Source organism: Pinus tabuliformis, chromosome 7 (assembly GCF_031772625.1).
Source record: "Pinus tabuliformis cultivar Carrire ecotype Pingquan chromosome 7, CPIR1, whole genome shotgun sequence".
Classification (NCBI taxonomy): domain Eukaryota; kingdom Viridiplantae; phylum Streptophyta; class Pinopsida; order Pinales; family Pinaceae; genus Pinus; species Pinus tabuliformis.
In genome coordinates, this window is record NC_142293.1 from 1116195612 (window position 1) to 1116217140 (window position 21529).

Here is a 21529-nt window from a genome sequence, read left to right on the forward strand (position 1 = left end):
CATGGATGAAGAACTGCCTCTGGTGCTCCGTCTGATCTCCTCTTGCACAAGATCTGACCAAAGTCTCTCCCATCCTGACAACTTCTCCCGACCATTGATAGAGTCCTGATAGGAATGCCAACCCTTCAGAAGACCAAGGAGAGCCAAGCTCACCAAGTCCTCATCATCGACAATCACCCCCACACTTCCCAGCTCATCCCGACATTGGGTGAAATTTGTGAGATACCTGGGCATACTGTCTCCATTCTCACACTTAATGTTTTTGAGTTTATCCTTGGGCGCCAACTTCCTCTGGTCGCTCTTTCTTTGGAATAAATCTGTCAACGCTTTCCACATCAAGTATGGAGAAGCCTTTCCATACAGGCTGGACACAATGTGATCCTTCACGCCCTCCAACAAAATCCTTCGACACTTTGCTGTCTTATTTTTCCAAGCATCAACTTGCGCAGTATCAGTAGGCTTTGGGACCTCAGCCTCTATGAACTCCTTCAACCCATTATCATCTAACACCGCCTCCATCCTGTCCTTCCATGCAATATAGTTCGAGCTTCCCTCAAGAGCATACTCCAATCGCAATCCGTTGAAAGACATTGCAACGTCGACACTAAGAAAACACTGCTACAAATTCGAATTCCACCAGCTCAAAACTCAACTGCCTCTGATCTAAAATTTGTGAGAACAAAGTATTTCTCGTACAGAGATTGACCGTATGGGCTTTTACTGGATATCTCACCTTCCCAAGGAAGGATGAATCGAGAGGCTACCTGGCCCGATTACAGACTCTGCCTGAAGAAATAAAATGTAAACACTTTCTGAATAATAGATCTGATGATCAAATCTGCTCTGATACCATGTAGAAATTATGAATAATATGACATTTATTCACAGAGATTATCTCGATTATACACTATTGTAGAATACATGCATAATACATAACCTCCTCTATGTTGATCATCGATTTTGCGGAATTAAAAACAATGAAACATCAATCGCATGCACACATTAACACAGTATGTAACCCGAGGAAAGCATACAGGTGAAAACCCCACACTATCTGTATATTATATTGATTGAGAACATGTAACAATACATAGTACAATACTCCTCACAAGTACTCAGTACTATCTCCTCCTGTTACACACAAACTTGCTCTGATCTGAATCAATCACAGGTTCAAATATCCTCCACTGCCTGCCTGCCTCCACTACACAATTCTGCATGAGAATAATTGAGAATGGCTAATCCAAACTCGTATTTCCCTTAGTTGAACCATGCAATCCTCATTGGCAATACTCAATCCATTGATTTTGCAAATCTCATGCACAACTATAATCACAACTAACAGTTGTCTTGCCCTTTCACTCACCTCTAACACTTGTCTCCACTGAACTGTCCATGCACTGAGTTAACTGATGTATTCTTTATTTGATTTATGAGTTAATAATTAGTGAATTAATTAACAATTAATTCACATCACTCATCACTAGTGTATTCTGCAGTTAGACTAAATACAACTAGTTTAACCAAGTCAAACTGAACACAACTCCATCAACTCCTCAATCAAATCCACCAAACTCAACCACATGAGTTCTAACTAAAGTCCATCATGCAATAGCTCAAATGACCCACAAGAAAAGCGTATTTCCTTCTGACAACTGCATGTGCCACATCTGTAGCTCAAACTGAAGTGCTCCAAGAGGATAAGATAATGTTTATAGTCCAAATATTATTATGAGCTAATAATATTCGACTGTTCTATTTTTAGCCTGGCAGTCTAAAAATAGACTCCGCCCATATGTCTAAAAATAGAAGTCCATCTATTTTTACCAACATGACCAATCATCCACAAATAACATCCTACAACTCATAGACCATGATCCATATGTCTAAAAATAGACATAGTCTAAAAATAGACTTTGCGCCAAAAATAGCCTGTGGGCCCACTTAGTGAAGGCGACTCCTTTCCACTAAGCTCCAACATCTTGTTTCATTTTCAACACATAGTAGTACCTGTGCATAAACTGAAGGAGGTTCTTGTTTTCCGGTATGTGATGAACAAAACCCTCTTTCACTTTTGAAAAATCCTTTACCATTATTTCAGAAACTGATTTTGAACTAAACTTGTCATTGTGTGCAGCAACTGACCTCAAAACATGCATAACCAAGAATCACTCATTCATTTCGACCATATCTTCTAATCCATGAGCTGGTTACGCGAGTGTGATATACCATTGGAAAGATTTTTCTAAGCTTCTTCTGATGGACACACTTGTGACATGTTTTGTGCTAAACATCATGTGCAAAACATCTAACAAAACCAGACATAATAAGAGCTCATGTTGATCCCTGGTGATAGGCTGTGAAGACTGGAACTAACATCGGCTCCATTGGGGATGGCAGCTCCTTGGAGGGACCAATAAATACAGATCTCTGGAAAGCAGATAGTGCCTCTTCCATTGGGCATGGATGGTCAAACAACTGCAAACCCAAAACAACTCATACCAATCCAAAAACATATACATATTGCAACATGTACATAAACAAATTCCGAAAACTGAGATGCTGCCTCAGGCAGCTTATTTATGTACAAATCTAACCCACTTTGATGAAAAATTGATAGATCAAGTAATGTTGTAATGCCATATCAACCAATCAAGTAACTGTGACAAGGATGCTGCTTGGAAGTGCTTCAACCAGGACACAAATGTAAATGCTGACAGCCATACATGCACATAATGAGTCTGGTTGTGTAAAAGACAATTTGATCTATCATTCAAACTGAAAAAAAAATTCCATGTACGTTGCAATAGGATTGAAAAAACCTGACTCTGTTTGCTGCACCAAGTCCTCAATACATGCTTCCAGCTACAAACTATCAATGCAAATATCCACGAGCAGCCTTACCTTCTGTTCCTTCTGCTGAAAAATATCCCCAAAGAATGGGACTCGACAGTCCAGATCTTGGGACTATATTTGGGTCTCCAATTCAATTAGATCTCCTTCAGTTTTGATGGTAAACTCTTGCAAAAAATTGAGCTTAACTTCATGGCTGCATCGACAGGATTTTAGATAAGAAGAAAGAGATAAAGCAAAGTTCTCATCTACCTCATCATTTGTGCACATATCTTCCCATTCTCTAAAACCTTGAATAGAGGGCACCTCTATTTTGAATTCTTCCTCTTCTTCCATCCATGTTTTAAGAAAGATATGCCAAAAATCTGCGAAGCAATTAATAGATCTGATAGGAAAACCTTCAATCCATTTTCTACATTTGCCTTGAAACAAATCAAAGAACAATCTGATGAAGACATCTTCCTTTTTAACTCTAAGAATTTCCACAAATATTTTAAAATTTTCTATATGTTCTAGAGTCAAAGTCAGATCTTCCCCACTGAATTTAGGGCCATTACTCAAAATGTATGCATCCTTTTGTAATTGATTAGGAAAACTAGGAAGATTAGAAAAATCGATACATGAATACCTTGAACAAATAGAAGCAACATCTAAGTCCTTCATTTAGCCAGTGGAGCCACCATCAATACTTTGAAACTCGGGACTTCGAACAGTGGAGTCGCCAGGTAGATGATTTCAGCCTTCATATGTGTCTGACTGCTGTCCACCATCAGCAATAAGATAGAGACTTGATTACAAAATTGTACTGGGGAAATTTGCAAGTTAGATATTCCGTTTATAAGACTAGACCGAAGATTGACTGAAGTAGCTTTTATCTACTTGCGCTAATGCGAAGCAAAAGCGTCTCAGACGCTACATGGCTAATCTTCAGACTCCGTCTGTAGTTTATAAAATGAAGAACACTAACAAACAAAAAATTTCTTCCCCAGTATGGTCGCCACTATTTTAGTGCCTAGATTTACCTTGGGTTGAAAAGGTAGGATCTAGGGCCAACATCAAACCACGCTCAACCTGGTAGTTAGCCCTACCAGATCAAGAGAGGGCTCTCTCCAGGTCAATCCTAGCAAATTATGATCAATGAGGGCTTGAGATAACTGAAATATCTACTGATCTTAGGCTAGGTATAAGTGCAAGAGAGTTTGATTGAATAAAATGATGATTTGTTGGCTCAGATGGAAAGATAAATTTTGGGTGCGGGGATTGAGGCTCAGTCCTACAGAGATCTCAATGGGGCAATGTACGCAATCATTTTGGCACTTAAATTTGAATGAGATGGAAGGAATAGACAGTTGAGGTGTTGAACAGGGCAAGAGCAATCATGGATCCTCCCCAAAGAGCTGAAAACATCAAATAACTAAAGCAATCTTCAAGTAGAGCACTGCAATTTCAATGGATTCTACTTACACTCTTGTTTGTTTAGTTCAAAAGAAATAAGATAGCCAATGACATACATAACACATAAGAAAATTCACAATTACAAGAGAAAACATTGTACCAAGACAAATTTCCACATGAATCCCAAAGAGTGCTGCAAATCATGGTCTCAATTCCTTAGCCAAAATGCTGATATGAATGTACAATGAAGCTCAAGGTTTTCTCAAAAGTCCAAACTTCAACCAAAATCCAACCCCTACACTATGAAATTCATAAGATATATACATTTTTTCATCCTTGTACTAAGGGAATTGAGCTCAACCATTTTCCACAAAATAGAATTAGTTACATTAAACTTGGGCCGAATTTCTGAAAATAGGTGCTGAAGATGAACTCGTATCTCCTAAAACGTAGCACCTATTACAAAACTGAAAGAGGTTTTTGTAGATAAGGTCATGGTGGAGAAAAACCTCTCTCAAATTTGGGAAATTCATTTCTATTTGCTCGCAATATGTTCCACAAAATTATCTCTAAAACAGAAAATCATTAAAAATTTAAACTTGTGAAAATGTGCTATAAAGATCTTGTCGCATAACCCAATTTGTCATACCTGTGAAGAAACTGAAAGAAATTTTTGTTATATGGCTCGTGGTTAACAAAAACCTCGTTGGGTTTTGCAAAATTACTTTCCATCTGTCGTGAAATGACCCCGCACTAAAATGATTAAAACAGTAAAAAATATGAAAAATTTGCTTTGTTTTAATGTAGGCTCCAAATATCATTGTATATATCCCACATAGTAGCACCTATGCATAAACTGAAGGAGGTTCTTGTTTTTTGTTATTTGATGAACAAAAACCTCTTTCATTTTTGAAAAATTCCTTACCATTATTTCAGAAACTGATTTTGTACTAAACTTGTCATTGTGTGCAGCGACTGACCTCAAAACATGCATAACCAAGAATAACTCATTCATTTGGATCATATCTTCTAATGCAAGAGCAGGTTATGGGTGTGTGATATACCATTCAAAAGATTTTTCCGAGCTTCTTCTAATGGACACAGTTGTGACATGTTTTGCACTGAACATCATGTGCAAGACACCTAACAAAACCAGACATAATAAGAGCTCATGTTGATCCCGCGAAGACTGGAACTAACATAAGGCATTAATGGGAATGATTGAAATATCTGACAAAACATTGGAGTTTGTGGAAAAAAAAGGAAGCTTGTTTTTAACTCTTTGAATGAGCGCAGATAAAAATAGATAAAAAAATTGGCAGGTTCGAAGGTTAAGTTGTTAATCCTAAAGCTCCAATTCAATCATAACACCCTGTCAACCGGTGATTTCAGTGTCAAGCAGGCAAACGCCGAGCCAAGAGACAGAGAGTGGGCATCCAAGGCTCCTGATAAGACACCTCGCAACACTAAAGGGAATTTGGTTAACTGTTGCAAAGTGGGACCTTTCCTAATTTTCTTATGCTCTTCTGTATTAATGCTCTTTTGTATTGCAAATATGTACTATTTTTGGGATTTTCTTAGACAATATATGGAAGATATTAATCTAAAATTGTAGTCCATAAAGGCTAGAGAGGCAAGAAAATGATGTTGTGGGTATACCTCTAAATGGTTGTAGCCTTGCAACCAGCTATTATAATATAAATGCTACCCCTTAAGTTTGTTAAGAGAAATTAATATATAGTAGTATTTTGAAAAATAACATTTCATAAAATATTCCAATGAAAATAAATAAAATTGTAACAAGATACGTTAAAGAGATATGCATTTTATTCCAAGACTCTTGGTCAGTCAGAAGATCCAGGATCATACATAACTACTAGCTGACCTCTCCAGCTATGTTGGGCTGCAAGTAATGTAAAAAGGGATTTTGAGGTTCCTGCTCAATAAAGGGATCAATAACCTAAATACAATATTATACGCAGTCATTGTATGAAGCTCATGAATTTTGTTGATGCAATCACTGAAGTTCTCTGTTTGCTTGTAATTGGTGTTTTACGTGGCTCAGCGTAATTTATCAACAAGCGCAGCTACAATTTGGAAAAATGTTGAAGACTCTCAAATTGCCAATATTATACATCTGTGTTGAAAATTAACAGAGTCCAATGGATTGTGATAGAGGACTGGGTATAAAAATTAATGTGGACTACTTAATACAACATCACATTGAACAGACCCATTGCCTATGATCTACGATCTACAAAAAAAAAAAAAAAAATCACAAATTACCCACATGAACAGGCCCATTGCCTACGATCTATGACATGAACGGACCCATTGCGATGATCTATGATCTACAAAACAAAATTACAGGTTACCCAGATAATCAATACCGTTGTCGAAGCTAAGAAAAATTACATGATTAAGTGCTGAACATATATTTTGAACCTTGTGTCTGTTTTAGGGGAATCCGTCGAAGGGGTCTGAGTGGAAGTCGTTGCTGTTGCTGGTAGGAGGCCTGACATGGGGAGGGGTGAAAATATTGTTAAAGGGTGCATTGGTGGGGGAATTAAAATATTCCAATGGGAATGTGTAACCGGGAGAAATATCTGATGACTTCAATATCCAGCGAGGAGAAAGAGACATAGGGAAGAAATTCGTTGACAGAGAAGGATTAAGGGTAAACTCAGGGGAATGAAGCCCAAAGGGTGACACAATCTGCTGCAAAAAATTATCCGAATATTCCTGATCTCTGGGAAATGCAGCAATATCTGGATTACTTGACACACATATATTGACTGGGTCATTAATATTTGTGTACTCTGCAGGCATTGATTCTTTTTTCTCCTGTGAAAAAAAATCTTCAGAACTGAATTCCTGGTGGCTCTGATCAGGCAACGAGGTCGAGGGTTCGAGAACTACCTGGGAATGGGATGATCGGCCTTCAACGACTGCAGCCTTCATCCTGGAACGATGTGATTCATGGAGGTTGGAGGTGGTGGAGCCTGTGAGGCGTTGCACCAATTTCGAGAAGTCCTGGGGTTGCGTGTGTATCACCTCGGGAGAGCGTGTGTATATGATCACAGGTGGCCTGCGTTGAGTAACTGGAATTTTGTGAGAATCGTTGCAGATCTTCAGCGCCGCCGGCCTTCGCCCTTGAAGCCCTGTTTTCATTATCTTTTCATTGCTGTTCACCTCATCTGCCTCCTGCTTCATGCCTGTAACACAGAAATTAATGTCGATTCTTCACTCAAGGAATGGAATCCAGTCAAGGGAATCAAAGAGGAGATGTGGGAATTTAAAACGTGTCTCAGAAAATGAAGTATCATTGTTGTTATCATTCGACCTAATCGAGTGGCGTGGCGTTGCGTTGTTAGCGATAAAATGAAGGCTTGACTTGAGGAATAAAAAAACTGTCATTTTTGCGGTCAATGTGGGATGTGTGCGCGACGTTACGTACGTAGTGTTACCATTTCCTCGGCAGACACCAGCAACACCGAATTTTTTCATGTTACCTCGGTAATTTGCAGTTGCGTCGTCAACGTAGGTAGGTGGCCGGATTTATTTTAATTTGTTTGAATAATTTTGCTCTTGTTTTTAGTATTTTTTTTTAAGTTTTTGTTTGTGGATTTTTCTGGTTTAATTTTTCTAAAATTTGGCACAAAATTATTGAAATCACAAGTTTGAGGATTAATTTTGCATGATAGAAGTAATTTAGGGGTTTTTCAAGGCGCTTAATCTATATATACAGTAAAAAAAACTAGTTTAAATAACACAAATTAAAATTTCACCTTTTTTTTCTTTTTTAGATTCCAGCACCACACCAAAATCTCCAAAAAATCACATTAAAAACAACTCCAATTTTACTAATAAAAAATTTAAAAAATAATTTATTTTAAATTAATATATTTTTCAAAAGTATAAATTTAACAAAATTTTAAATAAATTTATAGTATGATTTAAAGTGTTTTTCTAATTTTAGATAATAAACTAAACAATATCTTTTAATCTCAAGAAGTTGTAGATTTGATTTTATGTGTTTGGAATGGAGTCTCATAGGACATCCAAACATATTTAAACCTTACATAACTCTGTAGGTAGAATTTTTTTTTCTATCTAATAAAGAAACTCATCTAGTGCTAAATTCAACTTAATTATCTAAAAGAAATATATAGGAAATTTGCTACGAAATTATACCTATATAATTAAAAGGATTTTAAATATTTTTCAATGCTACATAGATTTATACTAGTTATTTAAAAGTTTTGAAATAGTTTTTTAATGTTACACAGATTTATACTAGTGGAGCCATATATTTTTATATTAATACACTTTTAAGAATATAAATTTTGTAAATTTGTAAGTAATTTATACTATAATTTAAAGGTTTTTTTTTAATTTTATATAATTTGGAATAATAAAGAAATATAAGGTGTTCTAGATTAGTTGTTGGTAGAGATTAGTTGTTGGTAGAGATTATGGGTCATATTTAGTTCTTGGATCTTATCTATTATGAAGTTTTTCTAATTCTTCAACAAATTCGTAATCTTATATGTGTCACACCCATGAATCAGCGTTGGAGATGTGCGACAAGCTGGGGGACATGACTCTTGGTTAAATGCGACGAGTCACGGTGCGATGAGTCGTGTGTGACGAAAATGCAACGATGGGACAACTTTATATGAGAGACGAAAAACTGCACGGTTGGATGGAGCCGACCCATGAGTTGGGTGAGCTGACTTGAGGAGAGGATGAACTTACCTATTAGTGGCCGAATTGTATGGTTGGCCTGGGCAGGCTGACCCCATCGTTATCCATGGAGGAATCATATTAATAGGTGGAGTACACATGGAGGAATGAAAGAAGCATCAATGCAAGTCATCCAAGCAAGATCAAGCGAACTTGGCAAGCGAGGAAGAGGAGCATTGACGTAGGCCGATGTGTAGGCAGACGAGCAGGCTGAAGCACTAGGTGAAAAACAAAAGCTTGAACAGTTGAATGATGGGCGGACTAGGTTGGGTGCACTGCCTAGGTGAGTCAAGTGAACTGTTGTAGGGCGAGCTGCCTGGGCGAGTCAGGCAGACTGCCACAGGGTGAGATGCCGAGGGTGCGCCTACCCGAAGTTTGAATGGGTGAGTTAAGCGATCAGAATAACAAACGGGTGAATAGTCGAGCGGACAGTTCGAGTGACAATAGCTAGGCAAGCGGAGCATTGGGCGTGTGCAGGTTGTCAAGCTGGACCTGAGTTGTGGGTGGGCTACATGAAGGTGCGGGCGCCCTACCCACGAGTTGGGGCAGTATGACACGGAGTTGCAAGCATAGTGAATTGGGGAGTTGGGCATGATGAGTGGGTGGAGCGGAGGTTGGGCGCGATAAGAAAACAAACGGTGGGTGTCGTTGCTTGAACTTCGACACGAGCTGGAAAGGGCAAGGTTACACGATAGAGTGGGCCGCCCTGAACAATGAGTCGGGGCGAGCTTGAATGATAGGCTAGGGCAAGTCCAAACGATAACCAGTGGCAAGGCTGAACGATGGTTGGGGCGAGGTTGAACAACCAAGTTGGAAAGTGAAATTTGGGAGATTTGCCAAGGTAATTTTAGGGTTTCCTTGTGAAGGGTGATCATTGTATAAACTTGCAAAAATTCGATTATTATATATTGTTGGGCAAGATCTAACTAGGGAGTTGACCCTCCCTTTGAAGAAATATTGTAATGTTGTATTTTTATATGAATGATGATAAAGATGAATGTTTTCGTTGTGTAAAAGAATGATAAATGCTTAGTGAAGCTGAAAAATATTCTAAGTATTGAATGTTAGGCATAGTACATACTTGAGAGTATTGGTGAAAAGAAATCGGGTAGCGGTGTCGCACCTGCCTATGTGGGGTCGAAAGACTACTGCCAGGATAGGGGCGTGACAATTTGTATCAAAGGTATTTGGAGAAAGTGATAGAATTGCACTTTGTGAGTTGGTATTAGAGCTTTATTCAATTCAACCAGATTTACAGAAGTATAGGGTCACTACTACATCACAAAGGAAGTTGATGGCAATTCAAGTAGAGGAACCTCAATTTATGACGGGGGAATCTAAGAGGGATGCTGAGACAATTTTTATGGATAAGGTATTAGAATGAATGGAGGAGTTAGGTTCTGAAGTAGCTTTGATGAAGGCCAAGAATGTTGAATTTTGGGATAGCTACATGAAGTTGAAGGAATATTTTGAAGACCTCAAAATCCAATACGAGTATATAGAATGACTGTATACACAAACAGAGAAAGAAGCCAAATATATTGGAGCTACAAGGGAGCAAGGTTTGGCATAAATATTGAAGTTGCAGAAAGATCTTGGAGATGCTCGAAAGGAGATAGTAGATTTCAAGAAGGAAATTGGGAAAAGTTCTGGTGGTGGAGTTGCTCATTTGAAAGTCAACAAACCTGATTCCTATGATGGGACAAGAAGTTGAAAAACTCTTGGTAACTTTCTATGGGATATGGAGCAATACCTCGTGCATTTGGTTACGTATGATGATGAGGCCAAAGGGAAGGTAGCTGCTCAATTCTTGATGAAGGATGCTAAGATGTGGTGGCGAAGGAAGATGGACCGGATTGCTAATGGTGATGCTGTGGAAATCACTTCATGGGATGACATGAAGAAAGCTTTGTAAGCTCATTTTAGTCCACAAGATGAGACATGGGATGCAAGGACAAAGATAAAATACATAAAGCAAACAGGGATTCTACAAGCATATCAATGAGAGTTCTCAATTACAGTTTTAAAACTACCTGATATGGTAGTAAGGGACAATGTATTCAATTTCACCATAGGATTGAAACCTTGGGCACGCAATGAGGTGAAGAGGCAAAAGAATAAGACACTTGAAGAAGCTTTTGCAACAGTTTGATCGCTTGGTAGAACATTATGATGAAGGAACTAAAGAGAGAAAGAAGAAGACTGATAAAACGAAAGAGAAGTCTACGAAAGAAGAGCCTTTGAGATCGTATGATAAGACGAAGATGAAGGAGCCTTGAAGTGTTGGATATGTGAAGAACCACATACAGTGAAGAATTTTCCTTCAAGACCGAAAGTGGCAGCGATGGAAAAATCCGATGTGAAGAAGAAGAAAGAAGAAACTTTCGTTGGAGTTATGCATATTTTGGGAGTTGCAGTGGCTATGGAAGTGATCTAATGAAGAGATCGTGAAAGGAACCAGTTGGAATATGTGGAGATGAAGATTGGGAAAGGAACTATTCTCGCTATGGTGGATAATGGTGCAACTCATATCTTCATGACTAAATATACTATGAGGAAGATTGGGCTGAAATTTATACCAGTTCAAGAACAATTTGAATTCTCCACTTGATTTTGTGATTTGTGTGGTTGAGAAGGTCGATGTGACACTGTGTGAATGGACAGGGAAGATCAATTTCATAGTGGTGCAGATATATGACTATGAAGATGTAGCAGGCATGGAATTTATGAAGCAATTTGAGGCTATGATACTTCCACACCTGAAGAAGTTGTACATTTACAATGGGCATGACGAAGTACCCATTGGTATACCAACCATAGGGGCTACGACAACTGAACGTAAGTTGACAACGACGAATGTGGAAGAGGTCAAGTGAGATGAGGAAGTCTATTAGAGGTTGTCTTCTACAGAGGAAAAACTTATGGAGTAGTCACAGGTGATTAGAGCATTGTCTGATAGTATCTTAGATCTATCAAGAAGACTAGAGGCAATGGAGAAGGCTGAGGATGCTAGACGGGATGATCAGACAGAGAGTCAGGAAACATACTTGCAAAAATTAGAAGCAGAAGATCCTAATAGATGGATTGAGTTGATATGTGAGGAAGAGGGAGAGCCTTCAGGCTCCACTTCCTCCCCATTGTCTTAGACTATCATTGAGATGAGGCTCATTGTTAGTTACTCATGGAAGTGAGTCTCCATCATTTGGAGTAGACACCTGGGGTGACATGAACACGATTGGAAGCAGTGTGAAATGATGAGTCATGATGATGTAGGGGCATGCATTCTTAGGGAGGTGATGTATGGTTGGATTAGCTACCCAAAAAGCCACTGGCATGAGGGGTACCAACACATGATTTTCTTGCAGATTTTGGCATATTGATGGCATGAGGCAGCTCAGGAGTGGGCACATCTAGATACTGATACACATATTTGTGTGGACTTTGAGTGTTGGCAATGGAGACTGCTAGGATGGTGTTGTCAAGGATGACAACCATTTAGAGTGAGGGAGTATGTCACTCCCACGAGTTGGCATTGGAGATGTGCGACGAGCTTGGGGACACATCTCTCGGTTAAATGCGACCAATTGTGTGCTACAAAATGTGATGAAGGCACAAGTCATGTTTGACGAAAATGCGACAAAGGGAGGAGTTTATACGAGAGGTGGAAAACTGCATAGTTGGATGGAGCAGCCCATGAGTTGGGTGAGCTGACTTGAGGAGAGGACATATCGACGTGTTGGTGTTCGAATTGGTGGTCAGCCTGGCCAAGCCGACCCCATCATTATCCATGTATGAACCATATTAATAGGTGGAGGATGCATAGAGGAATCACACAAGTATCAACACAAGTCATCCAAGCAATACCAAGTGAACTTGGCAAGCGAGGAGGAGGATCATTGACGTAGACCGAGGTGCAGGCAGACATGCAAGCCGAAGCACTAGGTGCAAAATAGAATTATGAAGAGTTAAACAATAGGCAGACCGATTTAAGCGAGCTACCAAGGTAAGTTAGGCGAGTGGAGCATTGGCCGTGTGCAGGTTGGCAAGCCAGACCCGAGTTGCGGGTGGGCTGCACGAAGGCATGGTTGTCGTACCCATGAGCTAGGGTGGTGTGACACAAAGCTGCAGTCAAGGTGAACCAAGTAGTTGGGTGTGACAAGTAGGTGGAACGAAGGTTTGGCAAGGTAAGTGAACACGCGGTGGGCAATGCTACCTGACCCGCAACACGAGATGGAAAGGATGATGTTGCACGATAGAGTGGTTCACCCTGAACGACGAGTCGGGGTGAGCCTGAATGATAGGATAGGACAAGTTTGAATGATAATGAGGGGCAAGACTGAACAATAGATGGGATGAGGTTGAACAACCGAGTTGGAAAGTGAATTCTGGCAGTTTTGCCAAGATAATTTTTGGGTTGCCTTGCAAAAGGCTGACCACTATATAAACTTGTAAAAATTGGATTATTATATATTGTTGGGCAAGCTCTAACGAGGGAGTTTCGTCTCCCTTTGAAGAAATATTGTACTATTTTACTTTTATATGAATGATGATAAAGATGAATGTTTCCACTGTGTAAAAGAATGATGAATGATTAGTGAAGTTGAAAAATATTTTAAGTATTGAATGTTAGGTGTAGTCCATACTTGAGAGTATTGGTGAAAAGAAATCAGGTAGCGGTGTCGCACCTGCCTATGTGTTGTCGAAAGACTACCTCCAAGATAGGGTTGTCACAAGTAGTTTCCTATGTAGACACTCTTTAGGTTGAGCTAGGCTCACCTAAGAGATGATTATTTCCTCCATATTATCTTTCCTAAATTTTAGTTGGTATCAGAGCGCCAGGAGTTGGAGTCTATGGTTGAATTTGGTGTGTGGTTGATCCTGTGACACTCATGAAATTGTTGAAGTTGTTGCATGGAGGTTGGGAATTGGATCTAAATGGTAGAGTTGTCAAATTTATTGCAAGTTATAAATTGAATGTTGAAGGAGTTGTATTTTTTGCGAGTCTGTTTGTTTGCCTTCAATATGCCTGCTATGAGCTGCGGCCAACAGTTTGGATCATGCCATTGTTGTGCTGAGGACAATAACAAGAATTAGGTATGGAGTTTATGTGGAGGAGGTATAAAGCCTGTATTGTTTTTGTAGAGTGTGCTTGTGTAGAGCTAAGGACGTGTTAATTTGCAAGTGCCGCAGTGAGCGTGGAGTCGACCAGCTTGTGAAAAAAATGAGTGGCTTGTGTATGCTCCGTATTGGAGATGATGGAGAATTAGGCTACAAATCTGAAAATTTCTTGACTTTGGAGAAAGAATATTTGTGAAGCCAGTGCGATTGGAAGCGTTACTTAGTTGGAAGCATTGTCTAATCCATCAGAATGTTGTTCAATCCTGAAGTGACCATCCTTGACCAATTTTCTTTGTGGATTGGTCTTCTGTTAAATATTTGATCTAGTGCAAGGTGAGAGTCGATTTGTCAATGGAAGTGTTGGATCATTTGAGGCTTGATCTATGGAAAGTGAAGGTTAGTTGCAGTGAAGGGAGTTTGCGTTGAGTTTCTATGAAGGAGATTTTCCATCCATCATGCGAAGGAGAGCTCGATTCTTTATGTGTTGTCTATAGTGAATCTGAATGGAGAGTTGGAGTTATTGATCAACAAGTTGTGGTAGCTTCAACGAAGGTTGTTTCCTGAAAACATGTTGGTTGTAACGTGGCGAACACTTTCCTGGTGTGTGGATAGTTGTTGCCAAGTTCACCTAAGTAAAGTCAAGCCAAACTAAAAATTGCAGACTTGGAAATGCAGTGATGTGGCTGTAGGTTGAAGAATCATGTTCAGTGAGGTGTGCACACCTAAAGAGTACTGTGGTGTACTTTCCCAACCTTGTGGCAAAAACATACGACTGGATCTGTGGAGTTGACTAGTGAACGTTGTGACCACCAGCGTGAAGCTACACGAGAAGAGGCTTGATGATTGATGTGCTAGACGACATGAGTATTGGTACCATTCAGTGTGGATTAGTCAGATGAGTGTGGAGACTTCTTATAACACATAGACCAATTTGTTTCGAATGAGTCATGACTAACTGTGAGCTAGTTGCATTGAGGAATGACTATGGTTCTTGTTGAGAGCCTCTTGTTGTCGTTTGAAACAATGTTGTTTTTAAGAAACCCATGGTGGGGTGAGCATAGTGTTGATATCAAGCCTATGCAAGTGCAGGGTGTTGCTTTGTGTGGAAATTCATTGTCTACGATTTCTCTGTGTGTCGAAAGTCGTTGCACTTTGATAGAAATCGCGTGAAACTGATGTGTTGTTGATCCATTTCTCTTATGAATGTGACCACAAGGCTCTCTGTGACCTACTGTGATTTCTGAGCAGAATTATTGTGTTGTAATGGTTTCACGCCAAAAATTCGTGTGGCGTGAAAGAAGACTCACAAAATTTGAGAATCTCCTCCTTTGATGGAGTAGCCAATTTGTGCCAAGTATATCATTGTTTTTCATGAGGAACTAAAGTATTGCTTCATACATTTGGTCTCAAAAATTTTTCTTGGGTCCACCTGTTAGAGGGGTTAAAGTCATTTCAGAGTCTTGATCTATAGTGACGACAAAATCACTGGCATGCATATTTGTTTCCCTGTTTGAACGGTGAGTTATGTGGAAAGAAGGCAGTCGTAGTCGAAGAGGCCGAAAAGGGAACTCTAGCTTCTCCATAAACACATTTTGATGTTCAGCCTGCATGTGTGTTAAACTATATTTGAGGAGATATGAGCACTGACTTGACTGCGATTACTATGTTGTAGGTAGTCTGTTGAATTCATTTTGGTTCTGACTATAGCTTTAAAAACGTTGTTAGTTGTGGTGAACACATTCAACCTATTTTTTGGAGGTTGTGTGGTGACAATTTTTGTTGCCATCAGATACTTTTTGGTAATTTCCAAGTGTAGAGGGCCTGCTTTTTGTGCCTGTGGTGAGTTCTGAGAAGTTTGACGGTGCGGGAGAGTCTATCCTGTTGTCGAAGCTATGAGGATCATGCAATAGTAGTCATGGGTAAACAAAGGAGAGTCAAACATGTCTAGAGATAACTGAAACATAACAGGAGGAAGAGTGAGAGGGAAAAACCAGTACTATTTTTAGTTGAATATGAAGTGTTTCTAGTTGAAGCTAAAGGACCTAATGTCGATTAGAACCTATATCTAGAACAACACGGTGAAAAAATTGGTGAAATAGATGAAATATTAATAAGGTTAATGTCAGATCTACCCTCTTTCGCAGGAATAAATTATGAAATGAAGGCAACTAAAATGAAAACAATACTATGGAAGGTAGATTTATTGAATTATGTTGAAAAGAATTTTATTAATTCAAACCACAATATGAGTAGAGATGCATTAACATCACATCTTATAACATCTGCATTAAATGAAAACAACTTATCCACTATACTACATGAATACGGTGAGATTCAAAATGAAAAAGTATTGTGGGATATTTTAGAAATGAAGTATATTTTGAATGAGGCTAAAGATGATGAAAGTATTTTTATTGAAAAAAATCATTGTGCTTTCAGTCTCATAATTGATTATGAAATTCAAGATGGAAACATTGAGGTTGCAATGATGAATGATGAATGTGTTCTTGTAATTGATATTGAAACATCTAATGATGAAGGAACATCCATTGAAGTAGAATATGAATATTTTTATGAAGAAATACTCTCTGATGCAGAGATGTATGAAGTCAGATTTGATGAAAATTATGTATCTCATGAAGAGTGGTTCAATATAATGCATGAAAATAATCTTATTGATGAGTTGTTGTTCCGATGAGAAGAGATTGCTATCTCCATATACATATCGAATATAGGACAACATGTTCGCAACAATAAAGTTGATTCAAGAGGTTGAAGACATGAAACAACGAACTATGACAACATAGAAAGATGAAGAAAGGAAATATCTCTCAGAAAAGCAAGATGAAAAGAATAAATATGGTTCTTTTTATGATATTTTATATAAATATAACATTGCTTTTAAGTATTCAGATATTGGTAGCCACGAAGAAGCAATAAAACTTGAAGAAATTGCAAGCATTAAGGACAAGTATAAGTCCCAAGAACCGGTAACAATGATGAGTACAAAGAATGTTAGCGCACAATCAGGATCAAGAAAGACGATATTCTGAGTTCAAACGTTCCACCTTTGGTGCAGAAAACGTAAAAAAATGGAGAAGCTCCACCACTATCTTATGGCAAGAAAGGTGAAGATGAAACTGCAACAGCATATGAACAAGCATGGACTCTTTAGGAGGAAGGAAAAAATGAAAGCTCAACTATCAAGTTTTATTATGTATCATTGTAATCCAAGATGAGATTGAGACTAGTAGGCATGCTATTCATGTTATGATTTGATCCATTTCTCCCTTAAGGGGGGGACTTGGAATAATGGAAAAATAAATGGTGTTCTAGATTAGTTGTTTGTTGAGATTATGGGTCATATTTACTTCTTGGATCTTATTTATCAGGTAGTTGTTTGAACTCCTCAACAAATTCGTAATCTTATATATGTATGAACATTCTGATTGATTGGATGGGTAGTGCCCTGTGCAGGCACTCTTCAAGTTGAGCTAGCCTCACCTAAGAGATTCTTATTTTCTCCATATTATATCTCTCCTAAATTTTAGTATATAATAAACTAAAACAATATATTTTAGTCTCAGTAAGTTGTAGGTTTGAATTTTGTGAGGTTGGAATGGAGTTTTAAGGATATTCAAACACATTTAAACTTTACATGATAAGTGGGTAGAATTTTCTTCTATCCAATAGACAAACTCACCTTGTCCTAAACTCAACATAATTTCGCAAAAAAATAATATCCTTTAATATTCTTCATCAAAATTTTTAAAACATAAGGTTTTGATAATACATTCTCACATTCAACAACGAAAAGAAAATTTTCTACTAAATTTACACATATTTAAAAGGTTTTGAAATATTTTTCAATGTTACATAAATTTATCTTAGTGAAGCTATATAAATTAAAAGAGTGGTAAATGTTAATAGGCATCAATCGATAAGAAGCATCAAAACACTTACTTCAAAACTAAATTATAATTGTATTTAATAATAATAATAATAATAATAATTATTATTATTATTGATAAAAAGAATTACTATATAGTTAAACATTTATACATTTAATGAAAAAAAAAGTAACAAAATTCTTAGCTATGGATATTTTCTCTTACTTTGTTACAATTAAAAATTTGTTACAATAACATGGGACAATACCATGGCTTATTAATACCACATCATAAAAGAAACATAACTCATATCACATGACACTTGTTCTTATGACATTTTCTTTAATTAATGAAAAAACAAAAAACAAAAACATAATTACTTTGGAAATAAAAATCAATCTTTAATTACATCATAAGGAGTCCCCCTCTTAAAACAACTCCCCAAGCTGCCACCATGTACTGGCTTGCACCATTCGATCAAATGTTAGCCAGTTGAATATTTTAAGGCCCTTGGATTAATAGTTTGAAAAAAAAAAACCTAATAGCTAGGTAAAAATGGGCAAAAAATGTATACAACTAGGGCTTCCACCTTTGTCCAATACACCCATCGCACTGTATTGGGCACTGTACAGGTAAATATTCAATTTTTTGTTCTCATTCTCTTTTTCTCCAGCATTTTTACAACATTCTCTTCACGACTTTCTGGTCTTGGTGACGACGAAAACCAACAAGTAGTATTGTTTTTTTGACAGGGCTTTCAACTTCAATTTGAGGATCCAGGCTTATCTTCTAGGTTAACCTTCACTTCAACAATATTAAGGTAATATACAAAATCTTCTTATCAAGTTTCCTTGCCATATCCTCTTATTTTCGTTACCTAGGTTTTCTTCCTTCTAATTTTGTGTAGGGGTGCCTTGATGCTCTGTTGTGAAGAGCCACTATTGTCAAGCTTTGCTCAAGTCAGAACATTCTTCCTCCAGCATGGAGTTTCAGAACTAACCAAATGTTGTCAACATCCTCTCAAGTTTTAAGTGTAGCTTCAGTGGTATTTGTAGTTAGTTGAGGGAACAAGACTCATTCACGAGGGACCTTTGGTAGAGGTCAGGGCCAGAGGGGTTGAGGCCAGTTTATGGGTACTGTTGACGGTACTGGACCCCCCAACATGTCAAGGGCATCTCCCCGATAAGAAGTCCGAATTAGACCTTAGAACATTTGGCGTAGGAGTCCCAACAGTGGGTCGTAAAGCAATGCCTTGACCGTGATGTCGCACAAAGGCAAGTAAGATAACTTTATTAGTAGCAAGGGTGTGACTACTATAGTGAGTCAAGGAAGGTGTATGAGAGGTTTCTAACATAGGTGGGTTGAGGTGAGTGCACGCCTTGGCAAATTGTAAGTGCACTTAGCTAGGAAGAGAACACACGAGTGAAGATGCATCATAAGATGGAAATAAGGTCGGTCCAACAATCCAAAGTGATGATTAAAACAACAGAACATCTTAAAAAGATTCATATAATTGCATACAAAAGTGCTCATACAAAACTACGTAAGTTAAACAACATACATTGCTACAACAATCGGAACAATGCAACTACAATAACGACATATGCATGAAAACGTGATGGCTCTTATTATATAAAGAGGTGTAAGTTCCAATCATACAATACATCCATGTAAATGTGTGAGCCCCAATAGTGGAACATTGCAGCCACATCCGCCTAATCCTCTAAAGAGATGAACCAACTCCATACAGCGGAGAAGCCAAGGCACGCTACAATATTGTCCAATCTCTTTCCAAGATAGTCTTATCAGAAGCTTGGCTAACCAAAAGCCTTTACAAAGAGTTATGAGGTTGTATTTATAGAAAAGGGTGGGGTGACCCTTGACATTCCCCTTTGTGAAAATTCATCTAGCTCATGACTATTCATCTACTCTATGACGGTTACATCAAACTATTGACACTTGAAATTCCAGTTGACATGACGTTACATTACAATGCACATGTGCTCATGTGAGATGAAATGGCTTGAGCAAGCCATGTAATACATCACTGACCCTTTGTTCGTTATGGTGAGACCAACTCTCTGACATGCTTGTGATGGTGAAGGTGGTGAGCTGATGCCAAGCTTGGTCATCCTTGATGGTGTGCATGCACCTGGATTGTGACATCTTGCCGAAGCGAAGTCTTACCTCCGTTACAACTGGTGCATTGGTTTGGCCCCTTCATCCAACTCATCTACTAACATACACATGGTCTTCTGGGGTGCAGATGAACTGGCAACACAGTGATGCATAATGTCCGTGTTGATCTTCAAGTGTGTGCTGGTGGTCATGCGCATCAACTTGCCGAAGTTCATGTTCAACTCCAATTGGACTTGCTTCTTGTCTTCACCTTGGTGAGTGTGTTGAATGGGTTGGATTACATGTGTGCGCATAATGACGTGAATCCCTTGCATGTGATCAACAACACTACTCACCACGTATGCTGTATGATAGTTGTTGGGATAGATCGATAACTTGTATGGGCGTAGTTTCATCCGTGAGTGCATGTTGTGCCCACTGTTGTTCCTGTTCCTGTTGCAACTCATTCGTCTGTCTACGTAGCTTCGTGTTCTTCCTTGAATTGCTGCTTTAGGAAATGAAATTCCTTATTTGTTCTATTGTCTATCTTTGCACAATATTTATGTCGTGTCGGCACCTCATAGTCTGAGTCTCCAAAGTTGCTTTCATCATCAGTGGATCTACTTGATCTTGCAACTTTGTTCCGCTTCTGTGTTCTCGACAACCTTCCTCTTGCATTCGCTGCATTCAGTGCATTTGTTGTATTCACTGCATTGGTTGTGTTCGCTGCATTTGTTCCATTCACTGCATTCGTTGTGTTCGTTATGTTGCCTTTATCTACTATACATGATGATGCTCGTTGTGATATCTTGATGTTATTGTTTATGAACAACTTGATATCTTCGTGAGTAGGCAATCTCATAGACATTTGATCAACTGCATATCCAGGAGTCCTCTGAATGGTGTCTTTGACTCTACCCTCTTGGAAATTATTGTACTTGAACTAATGAGAGAGGGATGAACACCTTCAATACCTGAAGACATGGCAACACTCATGGCAAGCAATTTGTCAGTCAAAAACCAAAATGAACTTGAGAACTAGCTTTCAATATACCTGTGTGACTGATCATGAAGGTTGCACAATTTCAGCCGGGAGGTCAGGAGACTGACTACCAAGACTGCGAAAGGCATAGTCTGGGCTGCTGGGAGATTGGGTGACTATTTGAACTACACAATGCATAGTCTAGTCCAAATTTTGAATGCTGGAATTATGCAATGTGAAATCTCAGCTGGTAATGGTTGTAGGCTCAGTGACTGCATTGCACAATTTTCTAGGCCAATAGTCATTGTCCCTCAAAAATGTGCAAAAGAGTCCCGGAGGATAGTGCCTGGGCAGAAATGTGCATTTCTGTAGAGGAAGACAGAGCCTTCCTTCTCGAGATTGCACAATGCTATCTCAGTGAAGGCAG

At 38.6% G+C, this 21529-nt stretch overlaps 1 protein-coding gene across 1 annotated transcript; it reads right to left on the reverse strand.

The window, feature by feature from the left end:
- Positions 1–6551: 6551 nt before the first annotated feature.
- LOC149251434 (uncharacterized) lies at positions 6552–7461 on the reverse strand. The gene has a single exon (XM_089453881.1). It carries the CDS (start codon positions 7459–7461, stop codon positions 6706–6708), a length of 756 nt encoding a protein of 251 aa, XP_089310007.1. The 3' UTR covers positions 6552–6705.
- Positions 7462–21529: the final 14068 nt, after the last annotated feature.